The sequence below is a fragment of the Seriola dumerili genome, unplaced genomic scaffold, assembly GCF_002260705.1.
Source record: "Seriola dumerili isolate Sdu_G_001 unplaced genomic scaffold, Sdu_1.0 BDQW01000322.1, whole genome shotgun sequence".
NCBI classification, from domain to species: domain Eukaryota; kingdom Metazoa; phylum Chordata; class Actinopteri; order Carangiformes; family Carangidae; genus Seriola; species Seriola dumerili.
In genome coordinates, this window is record NW_019174577.1 from 274577 (window position 1) to 290757 (window position 16181).

Genomic DNA, 16181 nt, shown 5'->3' on the forward strand with positions numbered 1-16181 from the left:
TTAAAGTCTCCAATGCCAAACAAAGAAAATAACCCAGATGACATCATATGGGTTATTTTTTCCAGACTTTGGGAAGCTCCCTCCAGAGCCACAAAAGACATTACACAACTGTTTTCGCAGACACTTCCCTTGAGTGAACTGAACTTGAAGTATAAAATCGATGGAGTGCCCCTTTAAAATGCAGTGACTGTAAAGATGTTATGGACATCTTCCTGATATTTCCCTCCAGTAGCCTTTTTCACAGTCTATACTCAACACTTCTCTCTGACCACATTTCCCCTTATGTTAGGTATATACGTAAATGAGAAATCAGTATGTGATAAGGACCTTAACTGGATACATGTCATTAGTGCTCTTCATGAAAAGAGGAAGTTTGTCTAATATTAGAGATATATTGGTGAATTACAATGACGTTAGGATTCAAGTTTTTTGAGAAAAAAAAAAAGCTGTTTTATATCATACATTCTCTGCTGTTGTAGTCATACATTATTCAATATAGGACATGAAATACTGTGTTTGCTGGTCTAAACCATTCCGACTGTCTCTTCAGTTCCTCCATGTCTTCATCAATGCGCACATGTCACGCAGTATGCCGGGAGTGTGCGGGTGCATATTTGTTTGTGTGGGTTTATTTCTCTACATCCGTCTCCGCTCCTTAGTCAGTGAGCTGAAGGATACTGCTGAAGTCAACTCGGGTTGTATACACACAGGACAACACAAACACATACACACACAGATACAGTATAAGACTTGTCACATCCTGACATGGCCCATTAATAGGAGGGCCAATTCAATTTCTCCACTTCCGCTGTGGCAGCTTACAGTGACAGCTATGCATCATGCGCACAAGCCACCAACTAGGGGCTTTATGTCCCATAAAAAACCTCTGTGCTGTTTTGGCCCCCCTTTAACTAAGTCCGCTGGCTGACAGGAACAGATTGGATTTCATAAATGTAATGCATTTGTTAGTTTTATACAAATACAGAAGGAGGATTTAAGTCCAGTTTTATCTGCATCCCTGACCATAAAGTTTATAGGATGTCTGTACCAGACTTTGGAATTTGGGAGTTAAGTTTCTGAAAACTCGCAGCCTTGAATGGTAAATGTTCATCACAGAAGTATGTATCTGGCTATACACGTGAATTTCTTCATATACATTTACATTTTCTCATTTGGCAGACGCCAAAGTGACTTACAAGGGAGTGCCATCACTAAAGGGTCAGTGCAGTAGGAGATAGGTATACAGATTTTGGCAATTTTGAGCCGCACTCCCATTCCACTGACATTGAGTGACATGGCCACTAATCTACGTCTAATGCAGAGAAAATCAGAAAGTCAATAAAACTCAGTTCCTTCAACAACCACTTTTAAATGAGTGGGAGAATGAGGGGGAGAGAGAGAGAGAGAGAGAGAGAGAGAGAGAGAGAGAGAGAGAGAGATGTCATTTCAGTTTAATTGAGACTGTCACACACTGAATCCCGAGGCAGGAAACACTTAATAGGAGCCTTCCAGTTTATCCCCGTGCTTGATTGAATGAGCCGGATACGCTGGAAGTCGGCTGCATCTTCATTGTTACTGACGCACGGCAAATTTGTATGTGGGTGTGGTTAAGTGAGAGTGCTTCTACCCTTTTTTTGTTTTATTGGGCTTGTGAGGCGCAGCATTTTTTTGGGGGGGGAATACCCTCATATGTCCTAAACAAATATGTCTTTATAATTTGAAAAGAAAATCCAGATTGTTGTGGTCTGGATTGTGTATTTACTTTCAAGATGAGTTAGACATCTGAAAAGATGGCTGAGGAAGATGAGGAAGACATCCTGTGAGCATTTCATTTAGTGCTACCATGGCTTTTCATGCTGAATGAACCATGACCAGAGGCAATTAATTAAGTCTGTATGAGATTGTGATTAAAACTGGTTTACGTAAGAACGAAAAGGATGCAGTAAATTGTTTTGCAGATGTAATTTCATTATGTGATTCATTAAAGTAAGTGATCCAGTCTGATTATCATTTTGTCATGTATAAGGTCAGGTCATGCTGAACTGTATGTATATGTATGTAGGATCTATTTTTGCAGGGTGTACATCAAGCTGGAGAACCATCTGCTTCTGCAGTAGTTGGGCAAAAGTGTCTGAAAGAGACAGGGAAAGGGAAAAATGAGTGTGAGGAAATTTTGGAATAAAATAGTCTAAATAGAAATGAAAGAATTCTCATCATTTTTATCAACTGTTCCTGAAAACAGGGACAAATGCAACTCTCCTTGACCAATATTACAATTCTTATGTAAAGTTTTTCCCTTTCATAAGAACCACTCACCACTTTATATAAGGAGAGAACATCCTCTTGTAGAGAAATAAAATTAATGATGTCCTACCATGGCACCCAGTATGTCCTGTATTAAGGATATTGTGATTTGCCGTGTCACCCAAGCCATAAGGGTCAAGCCTCCATTTTTTTCTCTAACCCATATGTCGCCTTACAGTGTGACATAATGTAATTTCCTGGACAGCATGCGATCCTATCCCCTGCGCGTGTCATCGACTGTTACGAGCAAGGTCATTGTCAGCACCCTCGCTCTTCCTCCATACATGTCCTCATAAATTGTGATTGTCCGGCAAGACATTGACTCACCGGCAGGAAGATACCAGCACTCTAGATGATTAAAGCATTGGATTCCCCTGGATGTATGTACATACAGGCAGCTGAAGATCATCCTCTGTTATATCTACTGTTTCGATAATATTCCAGTATTTCTATTGGTCATCCAGTCTCTTAATAAGATTAGGACAGGTTAATTAAATCAATGAATTAAATGAAAAAACAATTAAAAATGTCTTAGTAGTTGTCAAGCCACCATGATTCTTCGGAGCAGCTTCAAATTCTCAGAAGCTCTGGCACTTCACTGGAGTGATGAACAGCATTTTTCTGAAAGACATCTTCTCATTGGTGTTTTGACGGTGGTGGAGAGCGTCATTACATGCCGTTTATTTTGTAGTGTTACGCGCAGCCTTGATTTGTCAGGTATTTCATTTGCTGGATTAGTCAAGATCAGACTCATAGCCTAACTAAGTAATGAGGTCAAACTGACTGGAGAGGAGAGAGCTTTGTGTTGGCATCTCTAAGACTCAGCTTGCCCACAGAATGCCCAGGACAAATTCAGCACCCTGGACATGATACAAATTTTATTTTTTCAATAGATTTTCTAGAAAATATACTATATCAAGATATATATTTATATCACATTATAAAATTACAGATAAGCAATAGGGGAATTCATTAATATTACTCACTTCTAGCCTTAGCTTATGATTCACATCATTTTAATACTGATCCAGCTGTTCAGTGAGCCCTTGTGCCCTGTATGGAAATCATCATGTTTTTTCTTTAATTTGTCCCCCAACTATACATCCGATATATGAGAAAGACATTTTAATGTCAATTGAATGTGTTTCAAAGGCTGAGAAAAATATCCTTGTTGTTAGCTTGACCACTATGTTTGAGTTCATCCAGTTATTTATTAAAAGGGTTTAATCAGTTTACGTATTAAATAAAGTTCACTTTTCACTTTTTTTCCATATTATATATATGATATATATATGATATATATATGATATATATATATATATATATATAATATACATTAAATATAAATGAAGTTAAAACAATGAAAACAGCCATGACAGCTATAACTTCTCAACAGGTGGAGGTCAAATGAATTATAACTCTGCTGGTTAATATAGATGTCACAAAACTTGCTTGACAGAGTGCAATCAATTTCTTTTTCACTGCCTGTAAGTGGCACAGTAAACACCACAGTAAACTGTTTATTACCCAAGGCTGTATAACAATGTGCAATGCTTACCTAACCACCATATTAGAACTCCACGTGGAAGATTTGAGATGCATCTTGTTTTTTTCAAGTGTGGTGTTGGTCAGGGGAGGTTCTCCCTTGACCTTCAGCTTGAAATCTACTACTCATCCAATTGACAGTTTACTCCACAGAGGGATGACTCACACTGATAGCACACACACGAGCCCACACACTTAGGCCTTATGTAACATTTTAAAGCAACTCCAACATGGATTTGTTCTTCTTGCACAATATTGATCATTGATGATTTTTCTGTCTATGTGTACATGAAAAGCTGATTCATTCATATTATTCCTGCTGTTATATATATATATTTTTTTTTTTAACATACTGAGATCTATTTTATTATTACAATTTTTTTGTGTACACCTTCTTTCTACATCTTTCTGGAGTGTTGGCATGTTATTTGCTAATTTAACAGGAAGTGAACAGCTCTCCAAAACTAGTTCAGGGGTTATCATGTCACTTTCTCGCCCTCAGGGTGTTGTTGTGTGCAGTGTAAGAGTGTATTTTGTTGTTTACAGGAAGGTGGTGATGCGTGAAACCAAACAGAATGTCCCATCTTCCTAGTATAAATAAAGCAAAACTAAAAGATATTTGTGTACAGTGAATAGGAAATAATATCAAGATTTACGGCATTCCCCAACTGACAGAGTGCCATGCTATTCCATCTTACAGGAGATGCTGTACAGCAGATCCAGCGGCTTCTGTTTTCCCCAGGAGTCCAGGCATGAAATGTGTCATGGAGCGTCATAATGAGTTGAGAGAAGTGGACATTCAGGCTGCATTTGATGTGGAGAAACTTAACAGTGGTGAATATGTGATAGTGTGAATCACTAGAGTTCAGTTCGACTCTCCAGTGAACAAACGCGACGTACTGCTGCCAACCTCTACTTTCAGCTCTTTTTTTCTAGCTACATAGTTACATATTTATCAATTCCAACATCAATAACAACGTCCGCCTTTCTCAGAATAGAAAGTCGAGTACACAAATGCCCACAAATGCCCATTTAATTATTTACATGTATCTTTTTTTTTTCTTTGTGACGGTCTTCACAGGTACTACAAGAGTTTCATGTATTTCTCTCATGAAAAATAATAATAGTCATGTTTTCCCTGTGGAAAGCCTGATAATATTTTCTATGTAGAGAGAGACTGTCTGTGATTAAGATGTACAACTGCAGCATCTTTCTTCTCAAAAGACAGTAGAGCATGATAAATCCTCATGGGCTTCACAGAGCTCTGATATTTCCATCACAGTTTTTCTCCCATGGCTACAAGGTAGAAATGGGTCAGGGGATCTTGATGTTTGCAGAGCTGTACATCTCAATAACTTCACACATGAACACTATCTGTTGCTGACTAAAAGCCAGTGATAAGACAATCTGAGAAACAGTTAGCTTGAGTAGGAAAGAGAACTGCGTGGTGTCTCCACAGCTGCGGTGAAACCGCGATGTTATGAAACTGTTGCCACTAATACATCACTTCTTCTTGTCACAATTAACAAAAGAGCTGCTGAATCCTGTTTTCATCGAGCCTCTGTTCTTCCTTACCACTATCTCTCACACCTTTCTCCATCTTTTAGTACAAACAAGTGGAGCAGTATATGTCCTTCCACAAACTACCGGCTGACTTCCGACAGAAAATCCATGACTACTACGAGCACAGATACCAAGGCAAGATGTTTGATGAAGAGAGCATCCTGGAGGAGCTTAATGAGCCTCTTCGTGAGGTAAGGAAAGACCCAAATGTCCACTATGTTCAGTCACTCATAAATGCATCCACATCTCAACTAACTGCTAAGTTCCAATCTCTTTATCGATTTATATATGAACTGTTTCTAGGCAGTCACTTAGATTTTGAAGTTTTTACCAGTCTTCACTGAAAAATAATCACATTTTAAGAGAAAGCAACAGATGGTTTTACAGTAATTTTCACATGGACTTCATACTCCCACATATCCTGAAGCTGTTTCTCCAGCTGCCTACTTGAGTTCACAGTAAACAATGTCTTCTTGCTTCAAGGGCAGCTCAAAGTAATTTGAGTTAACACAAAATAAACAAGAAAACTAGGGAGAAAACTCAAATGAGCTGTGCCACAGTCCCTCAAGGTAATTAAAAAAGAGTCTAACCTGAAGAGTGCTTGCTCCAAAAATAATGCTTTTATTACCGTCAGTTTTTAAAAAATATTCAACACAATCTGGCAAATTACTTTATCATATTTACAGATGAGACTGAAAATCACAAACTGTACCCATCATGCATGTACTCCACATCCATGACACCTTCATCATCAACAGTTGTATCATTGGTTTTGCTTTCTCAAATGCCAAGGGAATAAAAACAACACAAAAATAACCCTAACCCTAACCCTAACCCAAAACAAATAAAATCCTGTCCGCTGCCATTTAGGAAATCGTCAACTTCAACTGTCGTAAACTTGTGGCATCCATGCCACTGTTTGCCAATGCTGATCCCAACTTTGTCACCGCCATGCTGACCAAACTGAGATTTGAAGTCTTCCAGCCCGGAGACTACATCGTCAGAGAAGGTACCATCGGCAAGAAGATGTACTTCATCCAGCACGGGGTGGTCAGCGTCCTGACCAAAGGAAACATCGGCATGAAGCTGATGGACGGCTCCTACTTTGGAGGTTTGTTCTTTTCTATTCTATTCTATTCTATTCTGTGCTTCCAGGCAAGTATTATTTACTCTATAAATCCCAACAGAATCCACTGCAGTAATATCACAGATTGTGTTTACTATTTGAATAAAGCACAAAAGAAAAAAAAAACAACACCCTGACATTTTACTTGGACTTCTTGTACAGTCTTGCCTTACAGCCACTTCTGTCCCACTTTCCCAGGCTGTTGTTCCTCTGTGACTGTTTAAAAAAACATGTGGTGCCTCTGCCACCATCACCAACCATAAACCCACACAGACCTGCACCAACACACACCCACACACACTTATTAAAGTCTCATGGGTTGATGGTTTGGGCTGCATTCTTAACATCCGGTGCCCTCTGCAGCAGAACAGAGTTCACTGCCAGCAGCCCAGGGTGCTGTCGGAGTGGCATGGATGCATGGCACACACATGCATGCACACACGCATCACACGTACACACATCCAATTAATAACAGATAATTAGCACAGCAGAATGGTGATGACGGGGCCATTGGTAATGTCAAGCATAGACTGTTCAAAGCCCTCCCTGCCACCAGGGAGGAAATCGCAGGTCTCTCTTCATACACAGAACTGGCAGTGGGCTTGGATTGGAGAGACAGCATGGCTTAACCACTGCAGGAGTGTGTATTTGTGGTAAAATCTCTGAATTAGTAAGTAGCAGTAAGTAGATAGTGATGTCAGGCCAAACACTTCATTTTTTTTAAAGATTCAGCGGTTTTTAGATTAGTGATTGGAGAAAGTGTCACAGGTTTGATACATGCTACATGTTGACATCAGTATTTCCTGTCAGACAGTTTGAGTTAGATCATTTGGTGTTTAATGGGCATTATCTCCCATTTATGTTTCTTGGCCTGTATTATTGTCAAGTCATTCCACATTTCTGTACCCGTTTCTCAACGCCAAACCTTGGCTGGATTGGCTCCATTATTGTGTTAATACATTTAAAAAAAGACAGAGCTTTGTCATTTTGTTTCTATTGCTGTAAATGCAGCTGAGTCTGCAGCTTAGCCTTTTGGCCGTTTTCTCAAAATCGCTGTCTGGCAGAACAATATACCACTTGTCCTGCTGCAGCCATCACATCATTACTTAGCATTTCTCATAGAATAACTGCGTAATCCTAAATTGGATGTGTTGAAAATATTGCAAGGTTTTTTAACAGTTGCATATTCACCGAGTCTGAATGGTTTGTGGTGAAGCCCCTGTAACTTCTCTGAAGTGCCAAAGCTTTCACAATATCTTGCCTCAAAGTCCCTTTTGTTCCTTGTTATTGAAACTATTTATAGTGGATGCAAGTACAAATGGAAGGCTTTAGGAAGTTAAAGGGGCCCTCCAACAATTTACTATTGAGTGGCTTGTAAGAGACAGTTTAAGAAAAGAATAATCCATTATACAGCTGTTTTGACATTCTGAGTTTTACTCCCCATCATGAGAATTCTCCTCATAATATCTAAAATTGGTGGAGTTCCCCTTTAACTGACTGGATAAACAAAAGAGTGTCGCTAGATGGGTACTGACACTGAAGGAGCCTACCAGTGAACATATCGGGCATTAAACCTGAGAGGGAGAATTTTAGACATTATATATTAAACTAATGAGAACAGGAAACTGTGCAGCCCAGGCTAAAGGAAAGGGTTAAAGCAGTCATGATCCCACATAGAGCCAGGAATAAGCAAATAGCTGCTGAAATTCACTTTACCCATGCTGGATTCCTCTGTATTTGTCATCATATATGAGGATGACAGTTGCCCTATCCACTACAAATGATTACCCAGTGGTTTTGAACAGATTTTAATGCAGCCTCAGTGGTTTCATTAGGGTTATTATCCTCTCTAAGCACTTACCACTGTACTGTAATGATGTCAGAAATATGCAAATCCTTGTGTTCTGTATAACCAGGAAGACGCAAAGAGACACTTTATGAAGGGACATCTGTAGCATTTTGTTTTACTCCCGTAAAACTGGAATTAAAATGTTAACCTTCATTTTTCATGCATAACAAAACTCAACTTCAGGAAAGTTGTTTTTAGTAAAGATGCCTCTTTTTTTGACCAGATTATATGTAATGAATTACCAAATCATTCATCAATAGACAGACTCATGGTATGACTTTTACTTCCATTAAAGTAGCTGACCGTGAGCAGTCTAACCACTAACCTACAGTAAGCACAGTGACGTCTGTGTCTATCTGTGAAAGCTATTAATTATTAAGCAACTGGGGAAAAATAAATCCTCTATCAGATAGGTGGAAAACACAGTCACAGTCCAAGGTCACACTTAAATAATCTGTGAATAAAACTCTACTGTGTGTAGTTAGTGAATGTATGTTGGTTTATGTGAATGTGCGCATGGTATGCATCTAATGTATAGACAGAGCACATGTGTTTATATGTAAGGGAAGACACTTTTAATAAAAAGAACCATTTTACATTTTGGGAAAGATAGTTATTCACATTCTTTTTTTACAGCTACAGCCAGCAGCCAGTTACCTTAGCTTAGCATAAAGACTGGAAAGGGTGAACCTAGCTCTGTCAAAAGATAACAAAAATCTGCCAATAGCACCTCTAAAGCTCACTAAATAAGATTTTTCCTTTCTTGTAATTTGTTCTGAAACCAACGTGCAAAATATCTTATGTTGAGACTTGTCATCATGAGTTGGTGAGATGACCAGTGGCGATCCCCTGAAGAGACACTGAAGAGACTGAACTGACTGTGCCTGTCTTTGGACTGCGAGAGGAAGATATAGTAGCTGGAGAGCAAACATACAGGCACAGGGAGAACATGCAAACTCCACACAGAAAGGCCCAAGGCCCAGGTTTTGAACCCAGAACTGTCTCAATGTAAAATGACGGTTCTGACCACTGCACCACCGTGCCAAAGCGTAAAAAAGGCATAGCATAGCAATGCAACAAAATGTCAAAAAACGTCACAGTATAGTAAAACATGAACACGTCAAAGAATGTCATAGAATAAAAAGGCATACAAGTGAAAAGTCATATTGTCATAAGACATAAAACGTCATGTTATAGTGAGGCAAAAGAAGTCATAAAATGTCATAGTATACTAAGTCATGAAAACATCAAAAAACATCATAGTATAGTATGGCATAAAACGTCAAAAAATGTAACAATAATTTCAGTCATAAAAATGTCAAAAAACGTCATACTGTAGTTAAGCATAAAAACGGCAGAAACCATAATAGTAAAATAAGGCATAAAACGTCATAGTAAAGTGAGGCAGAAAAAGTCATAAAATGTCATAGCTTACTAAGGCATAAAAACATAAAAAACGTCATAGGATGGGTAGACATAATAATGTCATGATATAGTGAGGCATAAAAACATCAAAAAATGTCATAGTATAGTAAGGCATAAAAGCATCAAAAAACATCATAGTATAGTATGGCATAAAATGTCAAAAAATGTCATATTACAATAAGGCATGAAAACATCAAAAAATGTCATAATATAGGTAAACATAATAATGTCATGGTATAGTGAGGAAAAAAAACATCAAAAAATGTAATAGTATAGTGAGGCATAAAAACATCAAAAAACGTCATAGTATACTATGGCATAAAATGTCAAAAAATGTCATATTACAATGAGGCATAAAAACATCAAAAAACATCATAATATAGGTAGACATAATAATGTCATGGTATAGCAAGGCATAAAAACTTCAAAAAAAGTCATAGAATAGCAAGGCATAAAAGCATCAAAAAACATCATAGTATAGTATGGCATAAAATGTCAAAAAATGTCATATTACAATGAGGCATAAAAACATCAAAAAACATCATAATATAGGTAGACATAATAATGTCATGGTATAGCAAGGCATAAAAACTTCAAAAAAAGTCATAGAATAGTAAGGCATAAAAACATGAAAAAACGTCATAGTATACTATGGCATAAAATGTAAAAAAATGTCATATTACAATGAGGCATAAAAACATAAAGAAACGTCACAGTATGAGAAGACACAAGAATGTCATGATATAGTGAGGCCTAAAAACGTACATACAATAGTAACATAAAATGTTATAATTTAGCAAGGCATAAAAACATCAAAAAACGTCATAGAATAGCGAGGCATAAAAACACCAAAAAACATCATAGTATACTATGGCATAAAATGTCAAAAAATGTCATATTACAATGAGGCATAATAACATCAAAAAACGTCATAATATAGGTAGACATAATAGTGTCATGGTATAGTAAGGCATAAAAACATCAAAAAACGTCATAGTATAGTATGGCATAAAATGTCAAAAAATGTCATATTACAATGAGGCATAAAAACATCAAAAAACGTCATAATATAGGTAGACATAATAGTGTCATGGTATAGCAAGGCATAAAAACGTCAAAAAATGTCATACTATGTATACTATACTATGGCATAAAATGTCAAAAAATGTCATATTACAATGAGGCATAAAAACATCGAAAAACGTCATAATATACGTAGACATTATAGTGTCATGGTATAGTAAGGCATAAAAACATCAAAAAACGTCATACTATAGTATGGCATAAAATGTCAAAAAATGTCATATTACAATGAGGCATAAAAACATCAAAAAACGTCATAATATAGGTAGACATAATAGTGTCATGGTATAGTGAGGCATAAAAACATCAAAAAACGTCATAGAATAGCAAGGCATAAAAACATCAAAAAACGTCATAGTATACTATGGCATAAAATGTCAAAAAATGTCATATTACAATGAGGCATAAAAACATCAAAAAACATCATAATATAGGTAGACATAATAGTGTCATGGTATAGTGAGGCATAAAAACATGAAAAAACGTCATAGTATACTATGGCATAAAATGTCAAAAAATGTCATATTACAATGAGGCATAAAAACATAAAGAAACGTCACAGTATGAGAAGACACAAGAATGTCATGGTATAGTGAGGCATAAAAACATCAAAAAACGTCATAGTATAGTAAGGCATAAAAACATCAAAAAACGTCATAGTATACTATGGCATAAAATGTCAAAAAATGTCATATTACAATGAGGCATAAAAACATCAAAAAACGTCATAATATAGGTAGACATAATAGTGTCATGGTATAGTGAGGCATAAAAACATCAAAAAACGTCATAGAATAGCAAGGCATAAAAACACCAAAAAACGTCATAGTATACTATGGCATAAAATGTCAAAAAATGTCATATTACAATGAGGCATAAAAACATCAAAAAACGTCATAATATAGGTAGACATAATAGTGTCATGGTATAGTGAGGCATAAAAACATCAAAAAACGTCATAGAATAGCAAGGCATAAAAACACCAAAAAACGTCATAGTATACTATGGCATAAAATGTCAAAAAATGTCATATTACAATGAGGCATAAAAACATGAAAAATGTCATAGTATAGGTAGACATAAAAATGTCATAGTATAGCAAGGCATAAAAACATCAAAAAACGTCATAGTATACTATGGCATAAAATGTCAAAAAATGTCATATTACAATGAGGCATAAAAACATCAAAAAACGTCATAATATAGGTAGACATAATAGTGTCATGGTATAGTGAGGCATAAAAACATGAAAAAACGTCATAGAATAGCAAGGCATAAAAACACCAAAAAACGTCATAGTATACTATGGCATAAAATGTCAAAAAATGTCATATTACAATGAAGCATAAAAACATCAAAAAACGTCATAATAGAGGTAGACATAAGAGTGTCATGGTATAGTGAGGCATAAAAACATCAAAAAACGTCATAGTATAGTAAGGCATAAAAACATCAAAAAACGTCATAGTATACTATGGCATAAAATGTCAAAAAATGTCATATTACAATGAGGCATAAAAACATCAAAAAACGTCATAATATAGGTAGACATAATAGTGTCATGGTATAGTGAGGCATAAAAACATCAAAAAACGTCATAGTATAGTAAGGCATAAAAACATCAAAAAACGTCATAGTATACTATGGCATAAAATGTCAAAAAATGTCATATTACAATGAGGCATAAAAACATAAAGAAACGTCACAGTATGAGAAGACACAAGAATGTCATGGTATAGTGAGGCATAAAAACATCAAAAAACGTCATAGTATAGTAAGGCATAAAAACATCAAAAAACGTCATAGTATACTATGGCATAAAATGTCAAAAAATGTCATATTACAATGAGGCATAAAAACATCAAAAAACGTCATAATATAGGTAGACATAATAGTGTCATGGTATAGTGAGGCATAAAAACATCAAAAAACGTCATAGTATAGTAAGGCATAAAAACATCAAAAAACGTCATAGTATACTATGGCATAAAATGTCAAAAAATGTCATATTACAATGAGGCATAAAAACATAAAAAAACGTCATAATATAGGTAGACATAATAGTGTCATGGTATAGTGAGGCATAAAAACATCAAAAAACGTCATAGTATAGTAAGGCATAAAAACATCAAAAAACGTCATAGTATACTATGGCATAAAATGTCAAAAAATGTCATATTACAATGAAGCATAAAAACATCAAAAAACGTCATAATAGAGGTAGACATAATAGTGTCATGGTATAGTGAGGCATAAAAACATCAAAAAACGTCATAGTATAGTAAGGCATAAAAACATCAAAAAACGTCATAGTATACTATGGCATAAAATGTCAAAAAATGTCATATTACAATGAGGCATAAAAACATCAAAAAACGTCATAATATAGGTAGACATAATAGTGTCATGGTATAGTGAGGCATAAAAACATCAAAAAACGTCATAGTATAGTAAGGCATAAAAACATCAAAAAACGTCATAGTATACTATGGCATAAAATGTCAAAAAATGTCATATTACAATGAGGCATAAAAACATCAAAAAACGTCATAATATACGTAGACATAATAGTGTCATGGTATAGTGAGGCATAAAAACATCAAAAAACGTCATAGTATAGTAAGGCATAAAAACATCAAAAAACGTCATAGTATACTATGGCATAAAATGTCAAAAAATGTCATATTACAATGAGGCATAAAAACATCAAAAAACGTCATAATATAGGTAGACATAATAGTGTCATGGTATAGTGAGGCATAAAAACATCAAAAAACGTCATAGTATAGTAAGGCATAAAAACATCAAAAAACGTCATAGTATACTATGGCATAAAATGTCAAAAAATGTCATATTACAATGAAGCATAAAAACATCAAAAAACGTCATAATAGAGGTAGACATGATAGTGTCATGGTATAGTGAGGCATAAAAACATCAAAAAACGTCATAGTATAGTAAGGCATAAAAACATGAAAAAACGTCATAGTATACTATGGCATAAAATGTCAAAAAATGTCATATTACAATGAGGCATAAAAACATAAAGAAACGTCACAGTATGAGAAGACACAAGAATGTCATGGTATAGTGAGGCATAAAAACATCAAAAAACGTCATAGTATAGTAAGGCATAAAAACATCAAAAAACGTCATAGTATACTATGGCATAAAATGTCAAAAAATGTCATATTACAATGAGGCATAAAAACATCAAAAAACGTCATAATATAGGTAGACATAATAGTGTCATGGTATAGTGAGGCATAAAAACATGAAAAAACGTCATAGAATAGCAAGGCATAAAAACATCAAAAAACGTCATAGTATACTATGGCATAAAATGTCAAAAAATGTCATATTACAATGAGGCATAAAAACATCAAAAAACGTCATAATATACGTAGACATAATAGTGTCATGGTATAGTGAGGCATGAAAACATGAAAAAACGTCATAGTATAGTAAGGCATAAAAACATCAAAAAACGTAAGGCATGAAAACATCAAAAAATATAGTATACAAAGACATAAATTGAGGCCTACAAAACTAAATTCCACTTGCCAAGTAACCTAATGTACATATCTTTGAACTGCGGGAGGAAGCTGAAATAACTGGAGTGTACCCATGGAAGCACATGAAAAGTCCACAGTCAAAGGATCCATAAGTGGGATTTGAACCCATGACCTGTTGATTGGCAAGGAGCTGTTCTATCCACTACCCCACCACTCCACCCCATCAACATATGATGCAATCGTGGGAATTAAAATCATCAAAACACAGAAAGGCATGAAATATCATAATATATTAAAGCATAAAAACGTCATAGTGTAGTATGGCATAAAATGCCAAAAAATGTCATATTACAATGAGGCATAAAAACATCAAAAAACGTCATAATATAGGTAGACATAATAGTGTCATGGTATAGTGAGGCATAAAAACATGAAAAAAACGTCATAGAATAGCAAGGCATAAAAACACCAAAAAACGTCATAGTATACTATGGCATAAAATGTCAAAAAATGACATATTACAATGAGGCATAAAAACATCAAAAAACGTCATAATATACGTAGACATAATAGTGTCATGGTATAGTGAGGCATAAAAACATGAAAAAACGTCATAGTATAGCAAGGCATAAAAACATCAAAAAACGTCATAGCATACTATGGCATAAAATGTCAAAAAATGTCATATTACAATGAGGCATAAAAACATCAAAAAACGTCATAATATATGAAGACATAATAATGTCATGGTATAGCAAGGCATAAAAACATGAAAAAACATCATAGTATAGTAAGGCATAAAAGCATCAAAAAACGTCATAGTATACTATGGCATAAAATGTCAAAAAATGTCATATTACAATGAGGCATAAAAACATCAAAAAACGTCATAATATAGGTAGACATAATAGTGTCATGGTATAGTGAGGCATAAAAACATGAAAAAACGTCATAGAATAGCAAGGCATAAAAACACCAAAAAACGTCATAGTATACTATGGCATAAAATGTCAAAAAATGTCATATTACAATGAGGCATAAAAACATCAAAAAACGTCATAATATAGGTAGACATAATAGTGTCATGGTATAGTGAGGCATAAAAACATGAAAAAACGTCATAGAATAGCAAGGCATAAAAACACCAAAAAACGTCATAGTATACTATGGCATAAAATGTCAAAAAATGTCATATTACAATGAGGCATAAAAACATCAAAAAACGTCATAATATAGGTAGACATAATAGTGTCATGGTATAGTGAGGCATAAAAACATGAAAAAACGTCATAGAATAGCAAGGCATAAAAACACCAAAAAACGTCATAGTATACTATGGCATAAAATGTCAAAAAATGTCATATTACAATGAGGCATAAAAACATCAAAAAACGTCATAATATAGGTAGACATAATAGTGTCATGGTATAGTGAGGCATAAAAACATGAAAAAACGTCATAGTATAGTAAGGCATAAAAACATCAAAAAACGTCATAGTATAGTAAGGCATAAAAACATCAAAAAACGTAAGGAATAAAAACATCAAAAAATATAGTATACGAAGACATAAATTGAGGCCTACAAAAGTACATACCACTTGCGAAGTAACCTAATATACATATCTTTGAACTGCGAGAGGAAGCTGAAATCACTGGAGTGTAGCCATGGAAGCACATGAAAAGTCCACAGTCAAAGGATCCATAAGTGGGATTTGAACCCATGACCTGTTGATTGGCAAGGAGCTGTTCTATCCACTACACCACCACTCCA

The 16181-nt window shown here is 35.2% G+C and overlaps 1 protein-coding gene across 1 annotated transcript in view; it reads left to right on the forward strand.

Annotated features, from left to right (window-relative positions):
* Positions 1 to 16181, forward strand: part of hcn2 (hyperpolarization activated cyclic nucleotide gated potassium and sodium channel 2) — a 52822-nt gene that overhangs the window by 23009 nt on the left and 13632 nt on the right. Inside the window, exons 5-6 of the mRNA XM_022759583.1 lie at positions 5457 to 5603; positions 6283 to 6523. Coding sequence (XP_022615304.1) covers positions 5457 to 5603; positions 6283 to 6523 — 388 coding nt within the window. The remainder of the gene's footprint in view (positions 1 to 5456; positions 5604 to 6282; positions 6524 to 16181) is intronic.